Genomic DNA, 20,825 nt, shown 5'->3' with positions numbered 1-20,825 from the left:
TTTTGTAACTCCTTATGTTGCGAATAAGTTTGATGTTCTTCCTGAAAGACTTTGTGAACCCTTTTGTGTTTCTACACCTGTTGGGGAGTCTATTTTAACAGAAAAAGTTTATCGTGATTGTCCTGTTTTCATTAATCACAAGAGCACCATGGCTGATTTGGTTGAGTTAGACATGGTAGATTTCGACGTTATTCTAGGTATGGATTAGCTTCATGCATGTTATGCATCATTAGATTATAGAACTCGAGTGGTCAGGTTTCAGTTTCCGAATGAGCCAGTCATAGAGTGGAGTAGTAGTTCAGCAGTGCCTAAGGGTCGTTTCATTTCGTACCTTAAGGCGAGAAAGTTAGTTTCGAAGGGTTGTATCTATCACTTAGTCCGAGTTAACAACTCTAGTGTTAAGATACCTCATTTTCAGTCAGTTCCTATAGTAAGAGAGTTTCCAGAAGTTTTTCCTAATGATCTACCCGGAATTCCTCCTGAGAGAGAAATAGAATTTGGCATAGACCTCATTCCAGATACTTGTCCAATCTCTATTCCGCCATATAGAATGGCACCAGCAAAGTTGAAAGAGTTGAAAGAGCAGTTGAAAGATCTCCTAGATAGGGGTTTCATTCGACCAAGTGTCTCACCTTGGGGCGCTCCGGTCTTGTTTGTGAGAAAGAAAGATGGTTCCCTTAGAATATGTTTAGATTACCGCCAGTTGAACAAGGTTACCATTAAGAATGAATACCATCTTCCGAGGATTGATGATCTTTTCGATCAGCTTCAGGGTGCCACTTGTTTTTCGAAGATTGACCTCAAATCAGGCTATCATCAGTTAAGAGTAAGGGAATGTGATATTCCAAAGACAGCTTTCAAAACCAGATACGGTCATTACGAGTTTTTGGTCATGTCCTTTGGTTTGACCAATGCACCGGCAACTTTCATGGACCTTATGAATAGAGTTTTCAAACCTTATTTAGATATGTTTGTTATCGTCTTCATTGATGACATACTAATCTATTCAAGGAATGAAGAAGATCATACTAGCCATCTTAGAATAGTTCTTCATACTTTGAAAGACAATGAGTTGTATGCCAAGTTCTCTAAGTGTGAGTTTTGGCTTGAGTCCGTGGCCTTCTTAGGCCATATTGTGTTTGGTGATGGAATTAAAGTTGATACTCGGAAAATTGAGGCAGTGCAGAATTGGCCTAGACCCACATCTCCAACTGATATTAGGAGTTTCTTGGGGTTAGCTGGCTATTATAGAAGGTTTGCAGAGGGGTTCTCGTCTATTGCATCTCCTTTGACCAAGTTGACTCAGAAGACAGTGAAATTTCAATGGTCTGAAATTTGTGAGAAAAGCTTTCAGGAGTTGAAAAAGAGATTGATTACTGCTCCAGTTTTGACTTTACCAGAAGGTACTCAAGGTTTTTTGGTGTATTATGATGCATCTAGAGTTGGTTTGGGTTGTGTCTTAATGCAGAATGGCAAGGTTATAGCTTAATTATGCCTCCAGACAGTTGAAGGTTCATGAAAAGAACTACCCAACCCATGACTTAGAGTTGGTTGTTGTAGTATTCGCTTTTGAAGATATGGTGTCATTACTTGTATGGTGTGCATGTTGTCATATTCACTGATCACAAGAGTCTTCAATATGTGTTCACTCAGAAAGAGCTTAATCTCAGACAGAGGAGGTGGTTAGAATTACTCAAGGATTATGACCTGAGTATTCTTTACCACCTAGGTAAGGCTAATGTTGTTGCTGATTCTTTAAGCAGGTTGTCTATGGGTAGCACCGCCCATGTTGAAAAAGGGAAAAAAGAGTTAGCAAAAGATGTGCTCATACTGGCACGCCTGGGCGTCAGACTTATGAATTCCACAGAAGGAGGTATAGCGGTGGCGAACGGGGCCGAGTCATCATTAGTGTCAGAAGTGAAAGAGAAACAAGACCAAGATCCCATTTTGCTTGAGTTGAAGGCAAATGTTCAAAAGCAAAGAGTATTAGCTTTTGAACAAGGGGGAAATGGTGTTTTGAGGTATCAAGCTAGATTATGTGTACCTATGGTGGATGGTCTCCAAGGGAGGATTATGGAAGAAGCTCATAGATCTAGATATTCCATTCATCCGGGTTCCACTAAGATGTATCGTGACTTGAGAGAAGTCTATTGGTGGAATGGCATGAAGAAGGGCATTGCAGAGTTTGTGGCTAAGTGTCCAAATTGCCAGCAAGTGAAAGTTGAACACCAAAGGCCCGGTGGTTTAGCTCAGAGGATAGAACTTCCGGAATGGAAGTAGGAGATGATCAATATGGATTTCATCATAGTGTTGCCAAGGTCTCGTAGACAGCATGATTGTATTTGGGTAATTGTCGACAGAATGAAAAAGTCAGCCCATTTTCTACTGGTAAAGACTACCCATTCAACAGAAGATTATGCCAAGTTATATATTCAAGAGATAGTGAGACTTCATGGAGTCCCAGTCTCCATTATTTCAAATAGAGGTGCACAGTTCTGGAAATCTTTTCAGAAAGGCTTGGGTTCGAAGGTGAACTTAAGTACTGCCTTTCATCCTCAGACTGATGGGCAAGCAGAGAGCACTATTCAGACTCTAGAAGATATGTTGAGGGCTTATGTGGTCAATTTCAAAGGTAATTGGGATGATCACCTACCTCTCATTGAGTTTGCCTACAACAACAGTTATCACTCTAGCATCCAGATGGCTCCATATGAAGCTCTTTATGGGAGAAGATGTAGATATCCTATTGGATGGTTTGAAATTGGTGAAGCAGGGTTGATAGGACCAGATTTAGTTCACCAAGCTATGGAGAAGGTGAAAGCGATTCAAGAGAGGTTGAAAACGGTACAGAGTCGTCAGAAATCCTACACTGATGTTAGGAAAAGGGCGTTAGAGTTTGAAGTAGGTGATTGGGTATATTTGAAAGTTTCACCTATGAACGGGGTTATGAGGTTTGGTAAGAAGGGGAAACTCAATCCCCGGTATATTGGACCTTATCGCATAGTCAAGAGGATTGGCAATGTTTCTTATGAGTTGGAGCTACCACAGGAATTAGCAGTGGTTCATCAGGTATTTCACATCTCCATGTTGAAGAAGTGCATAGACGATCCTTCATTTATCCTACCGATTGAAAGTATTCGGATCAAGGATAGCTTATCTTATGAGGAGATTCCTGTTCAGATTTTAGACCGCCAAGTTCGTAGGTTGAGAACGAAAGAGGTAGCCTCAGTCAAGGTCCTTTGGAGGAACCAATTTGTTGAGGAAGCTACTTGGGAAGCCGAAGAGGACATGAAGAAGAGCTATCCACATCTCTTTGAATTCAGAGGAAATGTAGATCAAGGTATTAATTTCCTTATTAGTGCTCTTTAAATTATAGTGAGCATGTTGTTGTTGTTGTTGCATGATTGCTTGTAGGGTGTTTGAATTGATGTTACACCCTTAGCCTTGTAAGAGTAACCTCATTCGAGGACGAATGCTCCCAAGGGGGAGATATTGTGACTTCTTGCAAGTTGATAACTAGGAAGAAGTTTAAAAATCAGAAATAGTCTTTTTTGGAAGGAATTCAAAAATCTGGAAAATTTGGTTAAGTGTGGAAAAAAAAGTGAGTTTTTTGGCCAACTTTGAACAGTCATACCTCCTATCTCAGGATTATTTCTGTGTAGTTCCAGTTACGTTTGAAAAGCCCTTGGAATTATCTTTCCAACGCCGCCGAGTTTGCTCGATTCCGAGTTCATATGAGTGAGTTATGCCCTTTGGAAGTTGGGCTGTTGGCAGGGCAATTAACCCGATTTTGTAAGGGTAATTTGGTCTTTTCCCTAGCCATTTATTTTGGTCTTATTAAGGTGTTAGACTGATTTTAAATCAGTTTTTCTTTTTTTAAAAAGAGTGAGAGTAAGGGTTTGTGAGTGAAGAGGAGAAGAAGAGGAGAAAGAGAAGATCAAGCAAGGAATCGTCGTGGTTTTCGTCGGGGGTGATCCTTATTCAAGTATGTGAGATCATAGTGTTGGGTTAGTTCATTCCCCCACACGCCAAATTCGTTTTAATTTCTGAGAAAAGATTTGGTTGTGTTTTATTGAAGTCTTGAGGTTGTGGTTGTGTTGTTGAAGTTCTTGTGGATTTGAGACATGTTTTAGGTTGTGTTTTCGAGTTGAATCTATTGTGTATTAAGGATTTTTAATGATCCCAAGTGTTTGGGGAAAGAACCTTTGAAGTTAGGAGGGTTTAGAGTTGGTAACACGAAGGAGAAAAGTCGGGCAGCTTGCATGAAACAAGTCTGCGTCGCAGACTTATTCCCTCTGTGAACGAAATCTGCTCCGCGTCGCGGACAGGATGCGGACTCCACTGTTTCGAAAATTTAATTTTGTAATTTTTCTTAAGTTTAACTGTCTTAAATCATTCCTAAACATCATAAGGTCTTTCCAAACACAAATCATAGTCCTTGAATCAATAATTCAATTCAAGAAAGTTAGGATCAAAGTCAAGTGAAGTTAAGAGTCAAGTCTAGAAATTAAGAAGCAAGTCAAAGCAAGTCTTTAAAGTTTTTCAAGAGTCTTTATTAAACATTTTAACTTCGTTTTAAGGCTCAAGTTCAAGTTAAGCCAAGATTATAGAGTTGAGTTCATTTTCTCAAAAGTTATTAGGGAACTGTGTATTCCCAAAGAAGTTTCTAAATATTTTTACATTTGATAAGAAAGGAACTATGATTCCAAAAGAGACCTTTGGGCTAGATTTTGAGCAATTATCTCAAACTAAAGAAAGATGTGTTTAAAACACTTATGAGCTAAAGTATTTTTGGGAGTAGTATTGAGCACCGAATTGGGGACGCGAGTCATATTTACTCAACTCTCCATAAGAACCATGTAGCCAAACATGGGAATTAACGGGTCATCCTTTTTAGATGATCACGTAAGATTAAGCTAGTGGATCCACTAAGTTAAGTAAGGTTCTATATCATGGCAAGGTATAGGATGGTCCTTGGGCAACGTGAGGTAAAACGTTGTATCATCACTAGGGCTCATAGTGGTGGTTGTCGGTTAAAGAATCTCCCACTAAAGTTATATTACTTTTATATAAGTAAAGTTGAGTTTGTTATTGTTTCATCCTTAACGAACTAAGTTGTTTAATTTGTTTTACAAGCATATATATATATATATGTATGTATTGCATGTGCCTTATTGCTTTATATTGAGTTCGGTTATTCATGAGTCGAGCAGAGCCAAGGTAGGAGTTCCTTTGTATTCCTATCAAGCTTAAGTTTTTGTTTAGCCTTCCAGCTCGCATACTCGTACATTCAATGTACTGATGCCAGTTGGCCTGCATCTTATTATGATGCAAATACAGGTACCCAGGATCAGCATCCTGCACGCCGTTGATCCAGCTGAGCACTCCAGAGTCAGTGGTGAGCCTTCTTATTTTCCGGAGGACTCTGTTATTTTGTGTTCTTAGTTTTGTTTTGTTAGGATGTTGCGGGATCTGTCCCAACATCCAACTCAGTATTTCAAAGGCTTCATACACAGTCAATTAGTTAGTATTTGAGTCTCTCATCTATGTATATATGTAAATATTCTATTTTGAGACATGAGTTGCCTTTTGGTATGTTATGCATCAGTTGAGTTGTTTTATAACCTTGCATTGCATTGAGTTATTCTGTTGAGTTAGGTTTTCCGTTGAGTTAAGAAAGTCAGGACAAGGGTTCGCTTGGGGACAACAATGGTCTCCGGGTGCCGATCCCGCCCAGGGTGTAGGCTCAGGGCGTGACAATAAGGAATGAGAGCAGTAAGAGTGGAAGGATCATTAGTCATGTGCGCAGATGCTCCAGAGTCCGAGTACCAGACGGTTGGTTGAACCTCCTCCAAATTCATGGCAACAAATGATTGAGGATTATTGTTAGCCACAAAGGAATGGTTGAACCTGTTTCTACACTATAATGCAGTGTGGTTATAGTGAAAACAAATTTGACATTGTTTCGTAGGAGCAAAAGGAACTTTACCCAAAATACCAGCACTAAGGGAAAGAGGCCGAGATTGATGTTGGAAACCAGAACATGAAGAGTTGTGGTAGCCTCGACCTCTACCATATTGACCCCTGTTATTTCTGCCACGGCCGCATCCATTAAAGTTTCCTTTTGCAGGCTGATTTCCATTAACGGATGACGAGGAATTAGAAGTGTTCTTCCCTTGAGTGGACGCCAACAATGCAGTTTGAGGATTTGACTCTTCAGAAGTATGTGCATTAATGTGAGCTTCTTCGGTGAGAAGAAGTGGTCGTAATGCAATGAAGGAAGGAAGCGTTCCAGTAGCATTTAATCTAGACACAAAGGTCCGATAGGAAAGAGGTAATCCTTGCAAATCTTGAGTGACTAAATCATCATCAATTACAGGTTTACCGATTGCCCTAAGAGAGCAGGCAACCGAGTGAAGTTATTGAAGATAATCTTCCATGGAAAGGGAACCTTTTTTGAAATTCTGGAATTCGGACTTGAGATGAATGACGGAGGAAGACACTTGATCTAAATATAGGAAGGCTAAGGTGTCCCAAGCTTGTTTAGATGTCTCACAAGCATAGTTCAAAAGTGTGTCAAGAACAGCGGAAGAAAGGGTTGCATTAATCCAACTTAATGCAATAGTATCACATTGAATCCATAGCCTGAAATCAGCATGCTCGGGTGGTGGGCATGGTACAGTTCCATCGAATAAGGAGAGAAGGTTGTGACTTTTAAGGACGGTGAGAAAAACTTTCTTCCAGTTAAGGTAGTTGACGTATGTCAATTCTATAGTAACAAAACCTTTGATATTGGATATTGTCGGAGGGGGAGTTGGAAGGCCAAGAGTAGATTGACTCAAGGAGGACGGTTGCGCAGAGGAATTTTCGAGACCCATGGAAAAGATCATTTAGGGCTCTTGATATCAAGATGAAAGAGATAAAGTGAAGGTAAAACCGTGAGCCTTGCTCATTCTGTATTCTTGTATTTGTATTTACAACATTAACAATTAGTAAAAGAATAAATACTAAATAGAGTTTTACTACAACTAGTACATAATAAGTTAACTCCAACAAGTACATGATAGACTAGTTAAAATTTTAATTCTAAAGTGAAAGAAATTTAGCATTGTCAAAGAATAAACCTACACATTCAAATAATATGGATTTCGTTTTAAGATAAATATACTAATAATTATTAATATAAGGGATTCCCTTAATATAAAATAAACGTGCAAACACATGTGTCGGTAAACATAGATAGATATATAATAACGTGAAGCAAATGGCGGATGTACTCATTCAAAAAGACAAAAATTCATATATATAAAAATAAAGAATAATTTTGCAAATCAAGAAAACTCTTAACTTATTGTTTTAATTTTTTTTTTGCCACGTTCCAGCTTTGATTCTTGCTAAAAGCAACTGTTACAAAATATAAATAAATCTAAAATAGTGAGAACAAATACTCCTAAATAATAAGCCGATTGATGCACGTGCATTGCGTGTACGGTCCTACATATGATAATGAAAATAAATATTAATGGTCGAAAAAATAGCAGAAATCGCTGGAGAAAACTGGTGGATGAACTCCGCCCCTCTCTGTGGAGCCAGGAATTTTACAAAGGAATTCGAACACGCGAGTACTATCTCATATATATATATATCAATTTTTTTAATAAAGTTGTGTCCCATGACACTCCTTGGGCCTTTCTAGATCCGCCCCTAATTGGACTAATATATATATCCATTTTTTCTGATAAAGCCGTGTCCCATGATACCCCTTGGGCCTTGCTAGATCCACCCCTAATTGGACTAATATATATATATCAATTTTTTCCGATAAAGTCGTGTCCCATGACACCCCTTGGGCCTTTCTAGATCCGCCCCTAATTGGACTAATAACAACTTGTTGTGTTAACGGTGTTCTAAATATGTTATTTACTCATTTCGTGTATCATTTTACTTGTAGATACGATGTCTTTTTTTCAACGAAGGGTGTCCAAATGACCATCCTGACAACCATGTAGCTATGCCGCTGCTCTCCCCCTTCCACCCCTTCCCACACACACGTCGATAAAATACTAATATGAATAATTGTATTTTAAGGAACTTCTAAAAATTTAAGTGGACGCATATGAGTGTTAGTGATCGGTAGAGGAGTTCACATTTTGGGTAGAAATCAGTCCAAATCGATTTAATAAATTTATTTCTATTTGGTTTGATTTTACCTTTTTCAAAATTGATAATATTTTATTTAATTTTAATTTTATTAATTTTTTTTGAAGAAATAACTAAACCAACAAATTATATACATATTTTTTTTATTATAATTAGATACATAATATATTATGGAGTATTTTTTTTATGAAAAAAAATTAAACAAAAAATGCAACACACACATTAAAGAGAGTAAGGTATGATGCGTCTTTTATTTGTGTAGCAATAAAAATATTTTATGTATTATTCAATAAGATTATGATGTCTTATACATTGAATAGCTAACAATATAAGCAGAAAGTTAAACATAATTGATATTCTGATATAAAGATTAGAAGATCCAATTTTTTTATTTTTTTTATATATGATTAATAATCAAATAGTCGAATTTAAAAAAATAAAATAAATAATTAATAGAATCAAATCAAAATTGATAATAAACAAACAAACAAAGAAAAAAATATTTTATTTAATTCTAATTTTAATATTTAACAGGATCCAGCGTGAACATTCTTAATTACCGGAGTGATGGAAATATAACTCAAGTCCAATTAGTCTCATTTATCACGTGGTTTGGTTAGAACATACTCTATCTATCCCATAATAGTTGATTTTTTTTTACATATATATTATAAATCATAAATAAGAAAATTATTTTACTAATTCACCCCTTAAAAAAACCTCTTAAATTTTTTTACAAACAAATATAACTACTTTTTTTTAAAAAAAAATTGCAAAAATAATACCAGAAAAATTTAAATAATGCTTTCTTGATCTAATAAGATATTCCCTCTGTCCGTAATCACTTGTCCACTTTTGATTTTGTACACTTATTAAGAAAATAATGATTGACATAGTGAGTTTACCATTTTACCCCAATTAATTATTATGAAGTGAATGAATTAAAAAATTTAGAGTTTCAAAAATTTCTACATTTTTCAAAGTAATTAATTGAGGATATAATAGGTAAAAAAAGAGATTGTTCTTTCTTAATTTGTCAAAATGAACAAATAATTATGGACAATTAAAAAAAAAGTGAACAAGTAATTAAGAAAGAAGGAAGTAAACAACTAATATAAGATAATTATTTTTAGTAAGTGATCAATTAATATGAGATCGAATAAGTAACTGTTTGTTTGTTTGTGCCTTGGGACGCCATCATTTTGTACATTGTCATTTTACACCTCCTTTTTGAAGTGTGCATTTCGTGTTGAAAGCTCAACTGATTTAAAACGTGGCTTTATTATTTTTTTAATACACCCACCTCCCCACTACCCAAAAAAATCATCTGGTATATATTCATTCAAATTCCTCTTCCTTCTTTCATTAACTCTCTCTCTTATCTCAACTTCTAAATAAATTTTCCATTATCACTAAAAAAAATAAACTTGTTTGTTGATTATTCTTTGCTCTCAATTAATTGAAGAAAATGAGAAGAAATTGTAATTTGGAGCTCACGCTTATGCCTCCTTCTATTTCAGATAATTTCTCTTCTAAGAATTGCACAATGTAAGTCATTCTACCTCTTTTAATTTATACTTCTTGTAATAAGTAATATTCATAAGGTATTGATTATATATTTGTTCTTATGTACTATTAGGGAGGATCAACAATTGGAGAATAAGCAATCACAACAGCTGACTATATTTTACAATGGAAAATTTGTGGTTTCTGATGCTACTGAACTTCAGGTATGTCAGATACTTAACCAATTAAGCTTCTGCTATTCTTACAAAGAATATGAATTTAGTTTAAAAGATGCATTACTTTTATTTTCTTACATGAGTTATTTTGTATTGTAGGCTAAAGCTATAATATATCTTGCAAGTAGAGGAATGGAGGTGAAAACAAACAAGATGTCTGATCCTTCATCACCATTATTACAACCTCAAACTGGTTTATTCATGAAGCGATCTCTACAAGGATTTCTACAAAAACGAAAAAGAAGAGTTCAAGCAACTTCGCCATATCACCACTAGCTGCATGCTACTGATGAACGTCGCCTTAGTTTTAGTTCCATTTGTTCATACATTTTTATTTTTGGTGTTACTAATATGGTAGATTTTTCCTATAAGTGATATTAGCAAGTGTATCACTTATTTTACAGATTTGTCAATACAAAAATTTCTCAATTTCTCTCATTAGCTTCAGGTGTGGTGATCAGAACATTTTTCCTCTCAAAGATCTTTTCAGAAAAGATATCTTATACTCCCTCTGTTCCATTTTATGTGAGTTAGTTTGATTCGGTATAGAGTTTAAGAAAGAAAGGAAAACTTTTAAAACTTGTGATCGAAAATAAATGATAGAAATTTGTGTGACTGCAAATCATTTCATTAATGTTAAAATAGATATTTTATAGTTAAATTGTTACTTAATATAGAAATGTATCATTCTTTTTTGGACTGATTAAAAAAAAAAGTAAGTCACATAAATCAGGACAGTAGTGCATTAAGGTACATCCTCTGGTCAAAATTAGGGTCTCTGCAAACTTTGATCCAAACTAGGAAAAAGTATGAGCCAAACATGATATGAAATACATATTCAGAATAAAAAAGAGTAGTTTTTGACGGAATAACAAGACATGATTTGGTAGTATTACCAATAATTGTTCAGATCGAAGCTAATAGTCTAGTACGACTTATTTAAGTGAATGATTTCTTCAACAATCAAATTGGAATATAGAGAAACTCCACAACATGATTCCCAATTGGCTTTGCCAACACATCACTACTCACTAGTGTGAAGATATATAGGAGCATATACATCTGATAAGAACTTTGTGATTGACCAACAAATTGAACTTTGATGGTGTTTGCAATCATATCTTGTAGCTGTTGAATCGTTATAGTAGCCGGTGAAGTATATTGTTTTGTGCATTAAGATTCAACTATCTTAGTGGAAGATTCATTATCAATTTTTTTCTTTTTGCAGTGTTAGGTTGTGACTTAACTCTCTAGGACAATAGAGATCTAATTTGCTCATAAGTTGAGCGATCTAAAGATATTTCTTTAATGCCTTAATGGTTTGCTTCATCACATAAAGTTGTTTGTCGACGTTGACTACATCAGTTATCATGTAAGATTAAATACTTTAATTTAATACATAATATCAGAATCTTGAATACGATAATCTTATATAGAGATCGTTAGGGCATATATACCTGATGTGGAAGACGTCATCACAGAGAGAAGCAGAAGCGTTAGTCGTAAATTGGTTTCTACCTCCTTGCCCTAGCCTTACGTTACCACAACCATCAACGATGGAATTAATGTAGAGAATATGTGGTAACCGTAATAGGTTGATGGAGGACCAATTTATAGAGGTTAAGACTTAATCTGGTACGTCCATCAAATAACCAATGTACGGACGAGATCTATTATTCATTAAATATTATTTATGATATTACTTGGGCTACAAGTAAACTTGGGCCATAAGTAAAAAATAATTAATAATTATTACATTCTTCCACTTGGCCCAATGACCATATCACACTAATATTTCATAAACATTAGTTGCGCATACTATAAATCTCTTCTATAATGTCCATCATACATACCTCAATATAACAAACTAATAATGCGAGTTATGGTGGTTGTACATAAATTTTAAGCTACATACTTCCTTCCATATACTACTACATTAGCAACTTATCATACTAGGTTCATAAGCTATAAAAAACATATAACATTATGATCCACAATAGTGTCTTATCTTGTAATATCTCAAAAACAATAATGTATACACCATTATGAGAAACAAGAAATTTATTAATGTATATCAGAAACACATAATTGAACTCAGAGTGTAAAAACATCCTAAATGTATCAATCATAAGTACAACCAAGACCCATTCTTTGAACATGTTCTTTAAATGTCTTTGGTTGTAAGCCTTTTGTTAATAGATCTGCAATCATGAGATCAGTTCTAATATTCTCAAGTAACACTCTTTGTTTCTAAACTTCTTCCTTGATAGTAAAGTACTTTAATTCCATATTTTTGGCACCTTTTGAGTACTTATCATTCTTGGAGAAGAATACTGTTGCAGTATTATCACAATAATTTTTTAGCGGCTTGGTAATGGTGTCGACAAGCCCAAGTCCTGAAATGAAGTTCCGCAGCCATAATTCATGAATTGTGGCTTCATAACATGCCACAAATTATGCTTCCATTGTGGATGTAGCAATGATAGATTGCTTAGCACTCTTCCACGATATTGCTCCTTCAGCTAATAGGAACAAGTATCCAAAGGTGGACTTTCTAGTGTCAACACATCCAGCAAAATCTGAATTCGAGTATCTAGTAACTTCTAAGTGATTGGATCTCTTATACATGAGCATGTAATCCTTTGTTCCTTTCAGGTACCTTAAGACTTTCTTTGCAGCTTTCCAGTGATCAATTCCAGGGTTACTTTGATATCTTCCCAGCATTCCGACCGCAAAACTAATATCCAGTCTTCTGCAAGTTTGAACATACATCAAACTTCCTACAATATAAGAGTAAGGAATTGTTTCCATTTCTTTTCATTTTACATCATTCTTTGGGCATTGCATGAGATTAAATTTGTCCCCATTTTGAATAGGAACTATTCTTGCCGAACAGTTGTTCATGTTAAATCTCTCTAGAACTCTTTCGATAAAGCCTTTTTGGGACAGTCCCAATCATCCTTGTGATCTATCACAGAATATTTCTATCCCTATCACATATGATGCCTCACCCATATCTTTCATTTCAAAGTTCATAGAGAGAAAGTCTTTCATCACGCAATATGCCTAAATAATTAGCAATAAGTAAAATGTCATCAACATACAACACTAAAAACATAAACTTAATCCCATTGATCTTTTGGTATATGCACCGATCAACGGTAATTTCCTTAAATCCAAAAGATTTTATGGTATTATTAAACTTTATATACCATTGTCGTGAGGCTGGTTTGAGTCCATTTATTGACTTCTTTAGCTTACACGCCATTTGATCTTTTTCTTTAATTTCGAAACCCTCTGGTTGGTCCATATAAACATCATCCTCGAGGTCTCCATTAAGAAAGACAGTTTTCACATCCATTTGATGTAACTCTAAATCATAATGAGCTACCAAAGCCAAAATAATTCTTAATGAGTCTTTCTTTGAGACGGTGAAAAGGTCTCTTTATAATCAATGCCTCTTTTTTAAGTTTATCCCTTGGCAACAAGTCTGGCTTTATATCGTTCAATATTACCATTAGAATCGCGTTTGGTCATGAAGACCCATCTACACCAAATTCTTTTAAAACTTTCTGGTAATTGAACAAGATCCCATACTTTGTTGTATTCCATGGATTTTAACTCTTCATTCATGGCATCAATCCATTTATCAGACTCAGTTCTTTCTATGGACTGTGAAAATAAAACTGGATCTTTATTAATTCCAATGTCAAAATTTGACTCTTGCAAATAAATCACATAATCATCTTAAATGGCTGATTTTCTTCCTCTTTGAGATTTTCTGTCACGCCCCGAGCCTACACCCTGAGCGGGACTGGCACTCAAGAACCATTGCTGGCCCGAAGCGAACCCTTGGCCTGACTTACTTAATCAGGGGAAGATTTATACTCAACAAAGATAAAAGTATGCAATAAACTGGAATGTTATAAAGGAACGTAACATTCAACTTGCCATTAAGGCAAACTCAAGCCTCAACATAAGATAATGACAATGAAAACACTAAAGAACTAACATCTGACTGTCTATGAAGCCTCTAAACAACTGAGATGATGTGGGGACAAGACCCATGACATCCTAATGAACTAATAATAAAACTGAAAGCAATAAAACGGATCCTCCAAAAGCAAGGAGGCTCACCACAAGACTCTAAGTGCTCAACTGGATCAACGATGCGCTGGATGTTGATCCTGTTTACCTGTGTCTGCATCATAATAAGATGCAAGCCAAATGGCATCGGTACATTGAATGTACGAGTATGCGGGGGGAATTCTAAAACAAGACATAAGCTTGAAAAGAACTAAAGAACTTACCTGGCTCAACTCATCTCAACATAACTAAACTCATTTCAATATAAAGTAGTTTAAAACAAGTGCAATATAAAGAAACGTTGTGTAAAACATAATGTCAACTCTGTGTGTATGCAAAGATACATATAACTCTGAAATATATGTAAAAATACAATAAACTGTGTATATAAGAATACAATTACTTATGTGGGAGTTTCTCTAACCGACAACCATCACGTAAGAGCTATTGTGATGATACAACCTTTTGCCTCACGCTGTCAGGGCCGTCTTATACCTTGCCGAAGGTATAGAACCTGAACTACTAAGTGTATCCACTAGTCTATGCTAAAAAGCACTAAAGGAATCATCTAAAAAGTATGACCCTTTTCAACCCATGATGGCTACATGGTTTATGGGGGCTGTGAGTTGTCTGAACTCTCCCTCATATCGGTGCTCAATACTACTCCCAAAAATATGATACTAACTCTTATGTTTAAAAAACATACCTCTTTCTGTGATTTGAGATAATTGCTCAAAAACTAAGCTCAAATGTTATCTTGAAACTCAAAGTTTCCTCTCTTGCTTAATTGTGAGAGCGTTTACTCTTTTCTGAAAACTAGCTCAAAGGCTCTTTGGAAATCTCAGTTTCCTTTATTATTTAAATGTGAAAACATTTTTAAACTCTTTGGGAATACATAGTCCCCATATACTTCTTTGAAGAAATGAACTTCAAACTTTACTCTTTACTCTTTACTCAACTTGAACTTTAAGTCTTAAGACAAAGTTAAAAGCATTTGCAAAAGACTTCTTGAAAAGACTCTAAGAACTTCCTAGACTTGGCTCTTAACTTTCCTTGAATTTGAATTTATGGATTCAAGGTTATGATTCATGTTTTCTGGATGATTTCTAGATGTTTAGAGGTCATTTTGTGTAGTTAGAATCAATGGAAAGTGTTAGTACACTTTAGAAGGACTTAAATAGGCTAAACGACAAAAAACTGGTGAAAAACAACGATTCGGGCGCATCCCTGGCGCACCGTGCAAGCCCCAATTTTTGGGGCTCCTTTTGGGCGCACTGCCGGTGCGCCTCCCCAGCCTCTCTGGCGCTATGAGGGCGCAACGCGCCTGGCCCTCCTCAGGTGCGTCTGACGAATTTTTTAACTCGTTTTTTAATCCTAAATCATTTTAAATCGATTCTTTTTCTCAATACTTTAATAGATTTAGATACCTAAAGCATGTACACTAGAACATAACTCGAAAAAACTCTTAAAATTACTAAAACGTCTCAAGAAAACCCATCAATCACATGTAAGTTCAAAAATGGAAACAATTCAAGAACACAACTCAAGAATATCAAATTCTAACTCCTTTAGGACGAAAATCGCTGAATTGAACATGTTTGGCGCGTGGGTGAATGGACCTTACACTATGTGATCTCACATACCTCGTAGGGATCACCCCTTGATGAAATCCACAAGCGATTATTTACAAAGACGACGAATCTTGAACTTTCTTCTCCTTTCTCTTCTTTCTCTTTTCTCCAAGCCGCAGCATGAACTTCCAATTTTCTAAACTGACCAAATTCTGATTTGACCCTTAATTAATTCACTAAAATGAATTAAATTAATTGGGTAAGGAAAAAGACTAAAATACCCTTCCAAAATCCGGTTCTAGACTTTCCTTATTTGAACAACCAACTTCGAATGGACATATCTTACTCATACAAACTCGAAATCGCGCAAACTCAGCGGCGTTGGAAAGATTATTCAAATATCTTTCCACTATCTGGAACACACCTAACTCATCCTGAGCTAAAATTTATGGTCGTTTAAAGTTGACCGAAAATCCAACTTAACATACTTAACAAATTTCCCAGATATTTATATTCTTTCCAAAAATGACTATTTCCACTTTTTAACTTCTTTCTAGTTCTTTCTAGTTACAGGGTGTTACAATATCTCCCCCTTGGGAACATTCATCATCGAATGATCTTACTCTTAGTAGGCTAAGGGTGTAATATCTAACATTCAGCTCAAACACCCAACAAGCAATGCAAACACAACATGCAATCTCTTAAATTATAGATCAGAGTACTAAGAAAGGAATTAGTACCTTGATCTTGAATTTCTCCGGTTTCAAAGAGATGTGGATATATCTTCTTCATATCTCCTCCGCTTTCCAAGTAGCTTCCTCACCAAATTGATTCCTCCAAAGGACTTTGACTGATGCTACTTCTTTAGTCCTCAACTTGCGAACTTAGTGATCTAGAATCTGGACCGGAATCTCCTCATAAGATAAGATATCATTGATGCTAATATCTTTAGTTGGTATAACCAATAAAGGATCACCCATGCACTTTTTCAACATGGAGATGTGAAAGACCGGATGAACCGCGGCTAACTCTTGTGGTAGCTCCAACTCATAAGCTACATTACCTACCCTTTTCGATATTCTGTAAGGGCAAATATACCGGGGACTAAGCTTCCCCTTCTTACCAAATCTCATAACTCTTTTCATGGGTGAAACTTTCAAGTATACCCAATCATATACTTGAAACTCCAACTCCCTTCTCCTAACATCGGTGTAGGATTTCTGACGGCTCTACACCGTTTTCAACCTCTTTTGAATCACTTTCACCTTCTTCATAGCTTGAACTAGATCTGGTCCTATCAACCCTGCTTCACCAACTTCAAACCATCCAATAGGAGATCTGCATCTTCTCCCATAAAGAGCTTCATAAGGAGCCATTTGGATGCTAGAGTGGTAACTATTGTTGTATGCAAATTAAATAAAATGTAGGTGATCGTCCCAATTTCCTTTGAAATCAATCACACAAGCCCTCAACATATCCTCTAAGGTCTGAACAGTGCGCTCTGCTTGACCATCTATCTGAGGATGAAAAGTAGTACTTGAGTTCACCTGTGAACCCAAGCCTTTTTGGAATGACTTCCAAAACTATGCAGTAAATTGTGCACCTCTATCTGATATAATCAAAACAGAGACTCCATGAAGTCTTACTACCTCTTGAATATATAACCTGGCATAATCCTCTACTGAATAGGTAGTCTTTACCTAAAAAAAGTGGGCTGATTTGGTCAATCGATCCACAATCACCCAAATAGAATCATGTTGCCTGCGAGACCTTGGCAAACCTGTGATGAAATTCATATTAATCATCTCCCACTTCCATTCCGAAAGTTCTATATTCTGAGCCATACCACCGGGCCTTTGGTGCTCTACTTTAACTTGTTGGCAATTCGGACACTTAGCAACAAATTCTGCAATGCCCTTCTTCATACTATTCCACCAATAAACTTCTCTCAAATCGCGATACATGTTTGTGGAACCCGGATGAATGGAATATCTAAAGATAGGAGCTTCCTCCATGATCCTCTCTTGGAGTTCATCCACCCTTGGTACACACAATCTACCTTGATGCCTCAAAACACCATCTTCCCCTTATTCAAAAGCCAACACTTTTTGCTTATGAACATTTGCCTTCAATTCAAGCAAAATGGGATCTTGATTTTACTTCTCTTTTACTTCTGATACTAATGATAATTCAACCCCGTTTATTACCATTGCTCATCCTTCTGTGGAATCCATTAGTCGGACTCCCAAGCATGCAAGTCTATGCACATCTTTCGCTAACTCTCTTTTTTCTTCCTCAACATGGGCGGTACTACCCATAGACAACCTGCTTAAAGCATCAGCAACCACATTAGCCTTACCTGGGTGGTAAAGAATACTCATGTCATAATCCTTGAGTAATTCTAACCACCTCATTTGTCTGAGTTAAGCTCTTTCTAAGTAAACACATACTGAAGGATCTTGTGATCGGTGAACACATCTACATGCACACCATACAAATAATGACGCCATATCTTCAAAGAAAACACTACAACAGCCAACTCTAAGTCATGGGTTGGGTAGTTCTTCTCACGAACTTTCAATAGTCTGGCGGCATAAGCTATAACCTTGCCATTCTGCATTAATACACAACCTAAACCAACTCTAGATGCTTCACAATACACCACAAAACCTTGCGTACCTTCTAGTAAGGTCAAAACTGGGGCAGTAGTTAACCTCTTTTTCAATTCGTGAAAGCTTTTCTCACAAGCTTCAGACCATTGAAACTTCACTGTTTTCTTAGTTAACTTGGTCAAAGGGGATGAAATAAATGAGAACCCCTCTACGAACCTTTTATAATAGCCAGCTAAACCCAAGAAACTCCTAATATCAATTGGAGATGTGGGTCTAGGCCAATTTTGCACTGCCTCAATTTTCTGAGTATCAACTTTAGTTCCCTCTATAGACACAATGTGGCCTAAGAATGCCACAGACTCAAGCTAAAACTCACACTTAGAGAACTTGGCATACAACTCTCTATCTTTTAGAGTCTGGAGGACTATTCTGAGATGACTAACATGATCTTCTTCATTCCTCGAATAGATTAGTATGTCATCAATGAAGACGATAACAAACATATCTAAATAAGGTTTGAATACTCTATTCATAAGGTCCATGAATGCTACAGGCGCATTGGTCAAAACCAAAGGACATGACTAAGAACTCATAATGACCATAACGGGTCCTGAATGCGGTCTTTGGAATATCACACTCCTTTACTCTTAACTAATAGTAGACAGATCTGAGATCTATCCTAGAGAAACAGGTGGCAGCCTGAAGTTGATCGAAAAGATCATTAATTCTCGGAAGAGGATACTTGTTCTTGTTGGTAACCTTGTTCAACTGATGGTAATATATACACATTTGAAGGGAACCATCTTTCTTTATCACAAATAATACCGTAGTGCCCCAAGGTGAGACACTTGGTCGAATAAAGCCCTTATCAAGGAAATCTTTCAACTGTTCTTTAAGCTCTTTCAACTCTATTGGTGCCATTCTATATGGCAGAATAGATCTTTCAATTGTTCCTTAAGTCTTAAATCTATGTTAAGTTTAAGATATACTTGACCAACAAAAATTAGAAATACACCGTGCCATTAATGATCTCCTTAGTGGTACATCACACCTTAAAATTAATAACAATTTTATGTATATATATACATATTTGACTTAACTTGTTAAATGGAATAGAAAATCCTACAAAAAAAATAAATTGTCCGGCGGTTATCTACCGTGGCCCAATTACATGAAATTAACAATCTCATAATAACACAAGAGTATAATAGGAAAGAAATTTTTTGTAGAGTTTTAAATCAAACACAAGATTAAGTGGAAAGTAATGAACCAAACACTTGGCAAAAAATAATCCCTGCACTACTAATCTCTGCATTACTAATCTCTACGTTACTAATCCCTACATTACTAATTCCTGCATTATCAATGTTTGTACCAAACGATCCCTAAGTCTTAAGACAAAGTTAAAAGCATTTGCAAAAGACTTCTTGAAAAGACTCTAAGAACTTCCTAGATTTGGCTCTTAACTTTCCTTGAATTTGAATTTATGGATTCAAGGTTATGATTCATGTTTTCTAGATGATTTCTAGATGTTTAGAAGTCATTTTGAGTAGTTAGAATCAATGGAAAGTGTTAGTACCCTTTAGAAGGACTTAAATCGGCTAAATGATGAAAAATTGGTAAAAAATGACGATCTAGGCGCGCCGCGCCATCCCCACTTTCTGGGGATCCTTTTGGGCGCGCCGCCCCAGCCTCTCTGGCGCTATGGGAGTGCGACGCACATAGCCCTCCCCAGGTGCATCTGATGATTTTTTCAACTCATCTTCTGATCCTAAATCATTTTAAATCAATTCTTTTTCTCAATACTTTCTTAGATTCAGATACCCAAAACATGTACACTATAATCTAACTCGAAACAACTCTTAACATCGCTAAAACGTCTCAATAAAACCCATCAATCACATGTAAGTTCAAGAATGGAAACAATTCAAGAACACAACTCAAGAATATCAAATTCTAACTCTTTCAGGATGAAAATCGCTGAATTGAACATGTTTGGCGCGTGGGTGATGAGTCCACAAATTGGACTCATTTAGGGCTATATTTTAATAGAAATTGTGTCATCAAATGCTTTTTTAATCTCAATATCTGATGAAAACCCTTAAGTTTTAGATATTTGATGTTTGAAGGAAAGCACAAACACTACGTTGCAAAAAGCAACGAAAAGGCTGAGAAGAACGAAGAAATGAAGGCCTGAGGATCGCCGAGTTCACTTGGCGAGTCGCCGAAGAGTCTTACTTCGCCTTTTGCTCCAGTGTGCTGAGCTATGAAGGAAAAGATCAAGTCGGCGGAGATAGGGAGCAGTTGTCGCATCGCCGAAAAGTTCCGCGAAACAGTACCACGTCGCCCAATGTCCCAGAGCACGACGATGCTGAAGGCTGGTGCAAGAAGGCGATGAACTACACCAAAGGGCGAATCACCAAGTTGATCGGTGATTCCGACTAACGACGCCGAATGATCCGCTGCAGCACAAATCTATTAAAACTATAAATATTTTTTAGATTTGTAGTTTTAGGAGTTGAACAATTATTATAATTTTCATATCGAATAGTACTTTTTAGTATTTTTGATCTAAGTTTGAGAGGGTTTTGAAGACTTAAAGAACAAGAGGGTTTCATCTCCAAGGATTTGGACTTGGGTCTCTTGGATTCTTC

General features: G+C 36.3%; 1 protein-coding gene across 1 annotated transcript; it reads left to right on the top strand.

Annotated features, from left to right (window-relative positions):
* The first annotated feature begins 9,543 nt into the window (after positions 1-9,543).
* Positions 9,544-10,381, top strand: LOC102603375 (protein TIFY 5A-like). The gene is made up of 3 exons (XM_006346778.2): positions 9,544-9,708; positions 9,800-9,890; positions 10,002-10,381. The coding sequence occupies exons 1-3, from the start codon at positions 9,629-9,631 to the stop codon at positions 10,176-10,178; spliced, it is 348 nt and encodes a 115-aa protein (XP_006346840.1). The 5' UTR covers positions 9,544-9,628; the 3' UTR covers positions 10,179-10,381.
* Positions 10,382-20,825: the final 10,444 nt, after the last annotated feature.

The sequence above is a fragment of the Solanum tuberosum genome, unplaced genomic scaffold (assembly GCF_000226075.1).
Source record: "Solanum tuberosum cultivar DM 1-3 516 R44 unplaced genomic scaffold, SolTub_3.0 scf00089, whole genome shotgun sequence".
In the NCBI taxonomy this organism is placed as follows: domain Eukaryota; kingdom Viridiplantae; phylum Streptophyta; class Magnoliopsida; order Solanales; family Solanaceae; genus Solanum; species Solanum tuberosum.
Note: the sequence above shows the minus strand (reverse complement) of the source record. Positions and strands in the feature narration are given on the sequence as shown.